Source organism: Acyrthosiphon pisum, chromosome X (genome assembly GCF_005508785.2).
Source record: "Acyrthosiphon pisum isolate AL4f chromosome X, pea_aphid_22Mar2018_4r6ur, whole genome shotgun sequence".
NCBI classification, from domain to species: domain Eukaryota; kingdom Metazoa; phylum Arthropoda; class Insecta; order Hemiptera; family Aphididae; genus Acyrthosiphon; species Acyrthosiphon pisum.
In genome coordinates this window covers 18,287,711-18,300,435 of record NC_042493.1, presented here as the reverse complement: position 1 = coordinate 18,300,435, position 12,725 = coordinate 18,287,711, and the positions used below count along the sequence as shown (strand labels likewise).

General features: G+C 27.5%; 1 protein-coding gene across 1 annotated transcript in view; it reads left to right on the top strand.

Moving 5' to 3' along the window:
* Window positions 1–4,388: 4,388 nt before the first annotated feature.
* Window positions 4,389–12,725, top strand: part of LOC100161905 (MOB kinase activator-like 2) — a 22,263-nt gene continuing 13,926 nt past the window's right edge. Inside the window, exon 1 of the mRNA XM_029491877.1 lies at window positions 4,389–5,021. Within this exon, the coding sequence (XP_029347737.1) occupies window positions 5,017–5,021 (5 nt within the window). The 5' untranslated portion in view covers window positions 4,389–5,016. The remainder of the gene's footprint in view (window positions 5,022–12,725) is intronic.

The following is a 12,725-nucleotide window of genomic DNA, read 5'->3' as shown; positions in this document are numbered from 1 at the left end:
AACGTTTCAAAACATCAGAAAAAAAGATGCCTTTGCATCAAAATCCCAGCCCTAGTAATAATGTCTAATATCTAATGTGAATAATGATCAATTAAATTTTTTTTTATAATGGGATATTTTTTTCGCGTACCACGTATGAGCTTTGTGCGTACCTACCACAGTTCGAGAAACGCCGGTCTAAAATATTATTCTTCTTTTTTTCTTTGAGCATTTGAATTTACAAGAGTTGCCAAAATATTTACTTTCGTTAAAAATGTGTGTAAAATAGTCCAATGAATAACAATAAGTCAATAAAAAAATTTTTAATGTCAGTATATAATTAAAATTACAAAAAAAGAATAAGAAACATAGTAAATATTTATATAATGTAGGTAGGTACATAAATAATGTCTTGTTATTTGTTTTTTTTTGTGGAGTGAGGGGCTAACTACTATTACGCCGGGGATAAGATAGGTAAGTTACTAATCCCAGTAAATATAACACGTATAATCTACGTTTATAATAAGGATAATATTGGTATATACTTATCCGTTGTAAATATATATATATATATTATTAGTATAATATACGTTTATCGTTGTTTATTTTTCGTTATATTTATATTCGTTTACCTTACGTGGTGTATCTAATACGTTTATTTAACGTTGACAGTACGTTTATAAATTATTATTGGTTGGTCGAAGAAACGTGTGTGTACAATTGGTAGAGCTATATTCGTTTACCTTACCTGGTGTATCTACGTTATCTACGTTAACAATTAACATATTTATCTATAATACTATATCTATACCAGTCAACTGGTGAGGATAAGCATTTAGTTAACATTCAACAACAATTGATCGACACATCTTGAGAGATAATTGTAAAATAAAAGCCGAAGATAATACTTTTAATATATAATAGGCCATTCAAAATTATACAAACTGAATTAATTAAAGATAATACGACAGTTACAACTATTATAACTTATAAGATTACGTCATTTTCACGAAAATCGTGTGGAATTACTAATTTCACTTTGTAACGTAGTTATAATGTAACATTGTATAATTAATTGTAATATCAAATATTTTTTATTTAAAAAAATTTTTTTTAATTGAATCTTTGTACAAAAAAAAACATATTTTGAAATTATAAGCTTGGCAACGTAGCGGCTTAAAAAACGTTCATAATCGTGTTAAAAAAAAAAAATTATAACGTTTCCAATCGTGTTGTACCTATATCCTTGTCCCTTTTATCTACATGTATTAAAAACGTAGGTACCTACCTCCAGTTTTCCTCTGAACTCTACTAAAGACCCATTGACCCTCTACTCGGTGACCCGACCCCGGTGATCAGTGGCGGATTTAACGGTCGTTTAGTTGACAATGCCAACGGGTCCCCCTCCTAAATTGTGTATTGAGGCCCACCTAAATTATATAGTTGGTTTTTTTAAATTTTGACAAAAAAATGTATATTGCGAACTGGAATATAATTTACCATTGTTTAAATAATAAAATAATTTAAATACCTATATAGTATATACCTATAAAAAATACTTAAAAAGTAGAAAATTTTATAATTAAATAAAGTAGAAAAGATCGAAGTAATAACTCATATAGTACCTACGTAAATCTAAGTTAGATCAGTGGTTCCTGATACATTTTGTACGAAGTCTCTCTTATTGATTTGCCGACTTTCTTTGAACCCTTAAATCCGTCACTGCCGGTGATACTTTCGACGACCAAATTTAGACTCGTCAATTTCTACAACTTGATCAAAACCACCTACAAAGTATAGTCGTTAGTTTACAACGCGTCAAGTTAAATAAGTTTCGATAAAAAAAAAAAATTGACGAGAGGGAACTAAACTGCATTTCTACCTCGATTCGTCCTCGGGTGTTGGGACAATTATACAACAACCGTGTGTCAATTCCTACGACCCATAACCCGTCATTCAAGTGGTTAAAAAAAATAACCGACGACACCACAACGTGAAGATTAAATCGTGTGCACAAAAACACTGTAAACAAACTCACATTAATTATTGTGGCACAACGTGGCACGTTTGCCATTAGTGACATCTGTATTTGACATTTCAGTTTGTAGCCTTAGTTTATTGTGACCTACTAGTCACTACCTACTTACCTATGCGATACGCATTAGAAAACAATATAATAGGTATTTATCCAGCCACTTAGGTAGGTGATCCCTATTTGATTATTATCAGAGCTATAAACTAAATGCACTAAAAACTGAACAAGAACGCCAAGAACTTGTATACTGATAACTGGGAAGATATATACATGGATACATCTAGATAATTAAACGGTAAAAAAGTCCCGGGAAATCCTTAGCTATAAAAGTTCAACAATTTATACATTTTTAACTACAAAATCATTTTTCAATTTTCAATTTGATAAATGTTATCAAAAATCGAACTTTAAATGCTTATAAAAAAAAAGTGTGCCTATGTGTTTTTAATATTTTTCAACTGCCATAGTAACAGTATATCAGAAGTCTTGTATTGAATTTTCACGGGTTTCGAGTTTTCGACCAAGTAAATAATATTTTATTGACATTTATAGAAAAAAACTAAAAAAAATTGCAAATTGAAAATACCTTTAAATAGCAAAAAACGAGTCAAAATTGTGAAAATTATAAGTTATAAATTATAACATTTATAATTTATAAAATTATTAATGTATAAAATAAACATATGGTGAAAATTTCAAGTGTTTACGCTTATTCGTTTTTTAAGTACAACTAAATAAGAAAATTGCTATATGAAAAATCAAGTGAATATCCTGTTATAAAAATTTTAACTTCAAACGCTCATAAAAATTTAATTTAACTTTTCGGTAGACATTTTTTTTTAATAAGGGTAGCCAAACTTATGATGAAACTTGTATTCAATTTTTAAATCTTAGTTTGCAAAAGGAAAGTTTTTATAAATTTTCAACTCAAAATAATTTGCACATTTTCGTGATTTTTACGTATTTCGTCAAAATTCGAACTTTAAAAGTTTATAAATAACAATAATTGTGACTATGTATTCTTAATATTTGTCAGCTGCCTTTGAATCATTACATTAGGAGCTTTGTATTTAATTTTCAAGCTTTTTGACCCAACGAATAACATTTTATTAACATTCATATAAAAAAAATTAAAAAAATTGTAAATTGAAAATGTCCGTAAACAGCTAAAAACAAGTCAAATTATTTTGAAAATGTTTGGTGTATACAAATGCAAGTATAAAAATTCAGTGAAAATGTTTAATATGACACTGAAATTTGCATAAAATTCCAGTTTTTTCTTAATTTTTGTTTTTCCCGGCTTTTTTTAAAAATCAAAACTTCTGTGAATTTTAAATTTTGACCTCTCCAATGCATCAACTAGATCGCTTTCCCATCGAACAAAATACAAAAGTTGAAATAGAAGCGTTATTTCTATTGCTTATCCTCTACAAAAAAAAAAATTAAAAAACTACGCATCATTGTAAAATTAATACATCGCACTGCTCAGAATCTAAAATGTTTGTTGATGAAAAATTAAACATTTTTCTTTTTTTTGTAATAAAATAACCTTTATTTATTACATTTATTTAATATGATATAAATTATAAAATCAACTTTTATAAGAGAATAATAAATAACTAATAAGTAATTTAATATATGTCAATCTTGGTCAAAATTTTGAAAAAAATATGCTCAAACCCTCAAAATTTGATGTATGCATTATGTAATTTATAGTTTAGATGTTTAGTGTTTTCTATATAATATGTAGGTTGTAGATATTAGGTATTTAGATACGTTGTAATAATACATTAAAATACATTTTGATTAAACTCAATTAATTTTACCTAGTCGCAAAAGGAAAATACTCAAATGCATCACACTACCACATTTCACAGCCCCGAATATTATTAGGATTTAAAAAAAAAATAATGTATCATTATCATCGACATTCGTCAATTTCGAAGGCTCGTCGCATATTCAGCGCAGGTGTGCCCCCTTCCCCACCCATTGACATATCGTACATGAGTAACACCTGCTATGCAAAGATGCAAAACAAAAATTGTCGTAGGTGTACAAACTACAGTGTATATATTTATATCTCTAAAGTTAAAATATGTATTATTATTAACACGCCATAGCCATAGCTGAAGTGTACGCCGTACGAGTACTGCATAATAATATCATTGCTGCACGTTACACAACAAGACGGCGCTGTGCACCAGTGCGTAGTGCGTACTCCAAATAATTAATTATTCCATTTATTATTATTATTATTATTATTATTATTATTATTATTATTATTATTATTATTATCAAATTTATAATCATCAGCAACATCGCGCGCATGTACATAGCTTGCAGCTGTAGCCAATACTAAATAGCCACAGGCCGTAGTCCATGGTGTTGTAACAATCTGTAGTAGTACACTAGAGTACGACGGTGTGCGCTTAATGCTTATCACAAGAGCAACGTAATGATAAGGATTTTTTTTACGTCGTTCCCTCCAGCTTGTTATTTTTTTTTCGGAGTCAAAACTTACGACCGCGACAACAACAACAACAACTGCAATAATTTCATTATAATATCGCCGCCATACTCGACGAACGAATGTCTGGGCATATTTTTCCTTTCGTTCATAAATGTCGGTTTATTCCGTCGTCGTTTCAGCACCGATTGAATTGATTGCAATGTGCATTTGGTCGTCTACCATACGATCGCCGCCGCCGCCACTGCCGCTGCTGTCGTCGTCGCTGCTGCCGCCGCCGCCGCCGCCGCCGCAGCCGCTGTCGTCGTCGTCACAACAATAATACGCCGCATCAAAAACACTACGACCCGTGCCCGTGTCCGTTGTTGAACGCGGGGCATGGACACCTGACGACCGTTTCTGGACTTCCGATCGACAACACCGCGGTGTTGTTAGCGCGGCATCCCGCCTGTTAATATTCGAATGGTGGACGCGTAGACAATCCGACAAACTGGACAAGTTACCTGAGTATCTCCGCGACACCGTGGACTGGTTTATGGGGTAAGTCTGTCAGTCAGTCGTGCATCGAATGGTTACCTCCGTGGCCGTTCATGCGGGCTTAAACCCACCGGACGGCTCTGCGCGTACTGCCACTTCCGTTTTAATATTTCTGTTGCACTATCATTTGATTTGTGTGTATCTAGTCTAGTGCTGAGCACTGAATCCGGATCAATCCATATCCGGATTAAAACAATCGTTATAATCCGGATGATACGAATTATAACGATTAGTATATAATTATTTATTTTTATTCTAATAATATTATTATATACCTAGGTACTGAAAAAGAGTATTTTCCTATTATTTTCTTACTTTTTATTTTCTATGATATATTAATGTTTTTAATATATTTACATATGTATAATGTGCTTACTTGTAACTACATACAGTTCTTTAATTGAATATTTCAAACTTAACATATTCAGTAACAAGTTTTTAGTGTTAAAAGGACTAGATGTAGACATTTTATATTTTACCTCTAGTCAATTTAGGGGAAATTTGTGAATGTTATTTTAAATCCAGAAAAATCAAATTGAATCTAAATTTTCAATTATGTCATTGTAATCCAGATAACAGATTGTTCAAAATATTGCTCAGTACTAGTACTTACCTATTACCTATGATTATTACGTAGAGTATTTTTTCGATTCAACATTATAGGTGCTGGTGTTATATTTAATACGTTGACTGCCAGGCGGCCGATGGTGGTCACACAATATAGTATATTTTTCAGTGTCATTACAAATTTGTATAATATACCTACTATTGTATTTGAAAAAAAGTAAATATGTTTATTACCTACATCAAAAAATTGTAATGATTCCCGCCACATCATAGCATTATTTTTACCTTGTGCATTATTGTAGCACCACGGAAAAGTTAATAGTATAATACCATATTCATTTACGGCCGCTGGCAGTCAACGTGTTAATAAAATATTATAAAAATATTTTAAAACAGATTTGGCTCTTCATTAGTTAATGTTAAGTTATAAATGTTAATATTAATGATTACTATACTCAATTCAGAATAAGAACTACTGATTAAAACCACACCCAAGCGCACAACTCGGCCGCCAAAATATGTTCTTATTCTGAATAGAATATAGGTTACACCTTATGGTACTGTTAAGTATAAAATATTTTTAATTTTTTAAATACTAAATATTAAACTATTATCAAATTTATTTGTTTTATAAATTTTAACATTTTCATATACCACTAAGATAGATCAGATAACCTCCTAAAATGCCATACCTTTAATTACTATATTAAACATGATATCCAATAGCTTAATAAATTATATCGGTCTTTGTAGAACTTTTAAATTGTATTACGCACAAAATCAATGCTATTTGAAATATTATATATTTGTTTTTGTTACAATGCTAGAGTTCACTAGGTTTTTTATTATCAATCGCTTGACTACAATTTCCTGTTAATTTAAATTTTTATAATATATTCATTGTTGAGTTTGTTAGATATAATTCAAGGCAATATTGAATGACTGATTCTTAGATAAGCTGACCTCATACAGTCATACCTACCTAGTATGTTGAAGTTAATAGCCATTTTATGTAACATGCAATATTAATTATACTACTTAGTTATGAAACTTAAAAGTAAGAATATTATCTATGTTAGCATATGAGTTTTTACATACTCATAACTCCTTAAATGTCTGGGTGTAACAATGTAACATGTGAATAATGTAAGTTCAAAATTAATTTATAATAAAACTCATGAAAAACATAAATTTTTCAAATTACTCTTTCATCAAAAATGTTATAAAATTATTTAAAGATACTAAATTATTTTTTTACAATATGTCTCTTAAAAATAAAAATGATTTATTAGATAAAAATTATATTCATTTTTTTAAATTTAATATTACTGGTATTCTGTTTTTATTAAGTGCAAAATATGAGTTATTTTGTTTAGTAATTTCTAAATTGAAGAAAACAGGTTCTATAGAATTTCAAAACAAGTATGCATTTACACACTAAATGAAACACATTTGAGAACCAGCAATATAATTTTCCTGGCCTCAATTTGTTTCATAGTCAACCACAGATGGACTAATTACAAGATTTAACACATTTTATTGGAATTATTTCTTATTACCAAATGATCCCAAATATTAAGAAAATATTTTATAATACTTAAACCATTCTTTTATGTAAAAGCTAAATTTATAATATTTATTCTGAAAATGTATTTAGTATCTACCGTTTAACAGTTTCTAAATAAATAGGTAATTAATCAATTATTCAAAAAAAGGATTCATGGTCATTGTTGACAGTTTTTACTTTTGTCATATTTTGATGATGGATCACATCATAATTATTAATCATTTATGTAATTGAAATGAACATAATTTTCACCAAATTTCAATAATAAATCTATTTGATTTAAACTCATAACATAACTGGCAGTATTTCATATAAACTCTGTGGATTTAGTGTTATTCATAATAATAGTAGATGCATTGTAAGAGGCAGTTGTGAGACTAGTAACTTGTAAATTATGAATTACAATTAATAATAATATATTTAAATTTCAAATATATATATACATACATACTATAAAGGATAGTAAAAATATCAAATTTATTATCAACATTTTTTCCTTTAGAAATTTTAATTAAAATACCTACGTAAAACACCTTGTCTTACTTATGAGTAACATAGCAAATGTTACGTTCAGAATAATACATTTAACTCAGTTATTTTTTATATTAGAGTAAATTGATCTATTAGATAAATGTAAATGTAAGACTCATATCTAGGACCCACATGGTTTTTTTATATTATAATTTTAATATAAGTTATATGCATTTTAAAATTGTAAATCATTTGCATAATTTAAAATGCTCATAACTTCCTATATTATTAAAATTACAAAAAAAAACCTAAGTGTTGCCATAGAAAATAGTCTTATTTAATAGTCTAATAGTCTAATTAAATTTGATAATTGTTGAATTATTTATTATTATTATTATTAACATTATAAGAATAAATTATTCTGAAAGCAAAAATTGCAGTTGTGTCTTTTTAAGTAAGTAAGCTGTAAAGTAAGTTTTTTTTAAGATTTGAATTTTGTAAAAATCTTATTATTTAAAAAATTTTAATTTATTACATAAAACATAGTGTACCTAATACTTTAAAAATTTGGATATTATTTGTTTGTATATTGCTGTAAAAACATAACAATCAGTAATTTTTCAATAAAATTAATATACTGTGTCATAATGATAAAAGATGGGTAATTATCTATTATATAATTTGACATTTTATTATTTAGAAAAAATAATTAAAGATAATTTAATAACGGCTGCTAGTAAATATTGTAATAAAAAACTGAGTGGTAATTTTGGTTACAACAAATGTGTACATTACCTGGGCAATTTGAGCCGTAAATACAAACAAACTATTTTTTGTTAAATGTTTTATTACTAGGTAATAATTATTATATAACATTGATAGATAAAACAAAAAAAAAAAAAAAATGAATTAATATATATTATTTATTATAATTTTATTATTACCTATCTATGTATTATTATACTACGATTATTTAGAATTTTGTTATCACCAATTTATTTGTACATGATTAACTTGGATGACTCTTAAAATTGCTGTCTGTCTGTTTCAAAACACACGGCGTATAAACTTTCTGTTATTTTTATTATTATACAATTTTAGAAGTTTAGTTTTTCTATGTGACCATATTTGATTGATAAAAGTGTAAGAAAGCAAACAAACTTTGGAATTCTAAGTGCCATTCTAATGAATCGTGTACAAATAAATAAGTAATAATAAAATTATTAATAATCTTAATATAATAATAAATAATAACTTATTTATTTATTTTGTAAGGCATTGTGCTATCAATATTAGGTAAATAATTACTGTCATTATTATAATTTTTAAGTATCCATATTACATATAATAACATTTGATAAAATTAATTATCATTGGTCTAAAATATTCAGAATATAATAAATAGGTAAAAATTAAATTATATTTAATGGTTTATTATTATTATTATTTTTTCATAAATAGGTATTATATAATTATTACAAATAATAAATCTAATAAAAAATATTGCACTAAAAATGATTGTATTTATATTCGCAGTTTAAATTGCCTGGGTAATGTAGTATGTACACATTGCCACATGTGTTACATGTCTGTAACATACTAACTTATACAGTTACAAAAAAAATTGTGTTTTAATACTTAATGTTAAATGTTTTATTGTGGTGAACTTATTTTATTCAATAGTAATGTAGTTACCTATAGTGTTATAAATTGTAATATAAATACTGGTTTATAAAACAGAAATAGCTCGATAAATTATTTCATAAAATATTGTAATTTGTAGTATTGATCACGTATTGGAAGGGTATACCCTAGCACTAGTTTACTCATATAGTGTATACTCTATATAATTTCTAGAGATATATAGGTACACTAGGGTTGCCATTTACACAAAAATACAAGTCGGGACACTATAATACTCCCCCCCCCCCCCACAACACATTCTTTGGCATTTTTAATAATACTTTTTTTAGTCCAACGTTATTTAATATTTTTATTATATTATAATTTATAATAAATAAAAAAAAGTCAAAAATTAGAAATAGCACAAAATGTAATAATAGTATTATTATTATCTTATTAATAAATATAATTTTAAATTATCTAAAAAAATTAATTAGGTACAAAATTTTTAATTTAAAACAGAGTGGTCTTACTTATTTACTAATATGTGTATTGTTTAAATATGCATCATTATTCATCATCGATTTCATCTAACTTCATTTTTCAAATTTTTTCATGTTTGAGATCCAGAAGTTTCCGTTTCTGATTTTTGATTTGTTGTTGAATATTTTGCAGTTTTATGAACTCGAATGAGCAAATCTTTATTTTTCGAAATGTCTTCATAAAATTGTTGGTATGGTTTATTTTCTAAATTAGTCTTAATGACTAAAGTAGCTTCTACTGTATTGATGCATAAATTACCTCGTGATTTTGTCCAACAACTATTCATCAATGAAAATATTCTCTCCACTGCAGCGTTAGATCCAGGCAATGCAAATGCAAATTCTACAATTTTTAATAACATAGAATAATCAATATTATTCTCTTTAAATGATTTAAAAATTGACAGCTATTTTTCTTCAGATTTTTTGAATTGCCATTCATCGGTTTTATTTCTTAAAAAATGTTCAAACATTTTAAATTGTTCATACAGTTCTTCCTCGTTTAACGTAATATTAAAATTTAATTTTAGAAAAGAAATAGACGGCTTTATGTTGGACCAATTTATTTCATCTTTGTTTGACAAACAAACCCATGTTAATGAATTTAATTCTGGTATATGTTGGTTTGAAGCAGTCCAATCTGTTATATAATTTATGCATAAGTCATAAAATTTAGTACACGTTTCTTTAAACTCTGATTTAATTATTTCACCACTTTCTTCTAGATGACCAAGTAATGCTTCGATATCACTTGGTAAAAAAAATCATCTTTTTTATTTTTTAATTTTGTAGTTAATTTTTCCATAATTAGTATAAGTTCCACCGCGCAAAGCTTTTGATTTTCAATTATTTTAATGTATATATTTATAGTTTTCAATTGACTTTGTAAGAAGTTAAGCCACAAAATAGAAGTTTCATTTTTAAAAATGTTTTCAAAATGTTTGGACAGTTATTTTGAGATAAAAAATACGATTTAAGTGCACTAAACATTTCTATTATTCTTTCAATTGCCGGATATAACGATAACCATCTTGTTTTGGAGTGTGATAATATTTCTTTATACTGAACATCAACAAACGAACAGAATTCTTTTAATGTTTCAACACGTACGGTATAAATATGGAAATATCCAAATATTTTACAAACTATTATTTCAATATCAATAGGAAGCCTATCCGCAGCATACTGAATACTGTTATATATTACGTGTGCGCAGCAACCTAATCCCAAAATATTACGCTTTAATGTATTTTTTAATTTTAAAAATACATTATTTTTGCCTTTTCTAGCAATACCGCCAAAGTTTGTGTTAGTATTATCTCCAGAGAAGCTTATTATTTTTTCTTCGAGTTCAAATTTTTTCAAAACACTTACAATTTTATTGTGAATTAACTCTGCAGTTTCTCCGGGTAAGCTCGAAAAGTCCAAAATATCATTTTTAATCCCATTCTCTGGATTAAAGTATCTAACAATTACAGGAACTAATTTTACGGACTTATGATTTGAGGCATCAACAAGCACAGAAATATAATTAGCTTTTTTTAAACCTTCAATAGTATTCTCCATTGCGAAAGGAGCTAAAATATTTACTATTAGGTCACGGGTTTTTGTTTTAGCACAAGTAAATTGTTTTTCATTAAATAAAAGACGAATAAGATCTGCTGTACAAGTCATTGAGTTAAAGCTATGATTATGCATAACAGTATGAAAAGCTAAGGTTATTTCTTTAGCCGCTAATTTCAATGATTCGTCATTAGCTTTTAATGGTGTACAAAAATAATTTACTTTGCCAGATGTCAATGCAGCCTTTTGTGCTATTTTATGTTTATTGGATTTCATATGATATGTTATATCAGTTTTCCGTCCATGGCTAACTGAAAATGTACTCAAACATACAGTACATTGCACATCAAAATTATTGTCGGTTTTTACCTTTTTAATGAATGGAAATTCATTTTGGAGTTTGTCAGTGAAGCTGCATAATCGTTTTGGAGCCATGATGTTTAAAATAATAATACGTAGAATAGCACAAAAATAAAAATTAGTAACTACAACACAGAACACAGAAAAGTAATTTAATACTAAATACGGATGACTGAAGAGTGAGGATTAATATATGACTATAATATACGACTAATCGTTATTTCTATAAATTGTATACGCTATGTCGCTATGAAACTTTATCGGTAAAATTATCGGTCCTCGGCTATCTCGGAAATTTTCGACAATTATTTATTGTTTGTTATTCACACGTGAATAATTCGGGACTTATTTTAAGAAACCGGTACTTATCCACGTCCCGGCCGGGGAATGAAAAATATCGGTACTCTGTAGTAAAAACCGGTAGTGTCCCGGCGAAATCGGGACGAATGGCAACCCTATAGTATAAATATAATTCATAAGATTTATAATTATATATAGGTATTACAAGATTTAAAAACAATAATAATGTTAAGTTCAACGTAAAAAAAGCACAAATAACGTTATTTACAATTTTTTTATGATACATATACGTTTATTGTTTATTTTTTATCATTAATTTTGATTAATGATAATATATTATGTTTAATGATATTAGATTATTTTCGTTTATTTTTTTACATTTTTTTCCGTTATAACGTTGCTGAAGCCCTGGAATATTCAAAAAAGTTTGATAAATATTCATAAAAATTCAATACTCCAAAAAAAAAAACAGTTTATTGTTATTAATTTGGAAAAATATATTTCTAATATTTTAAAAATGGCGGAAACTGTATAAAATTGTATTGAACTGAAAAAAAATTGATAAACGAATATATTCGAAATAATAGCAAATTGTACATATTAGTGCGATAGAGATTTAATGCACATCGCCCCGTTGTTGTTAAATTAATAGTTGACTGCAAGAATGGGGTTTTATCGACTTCACCGTTTTAATATCAATTCCGCCGACTATCT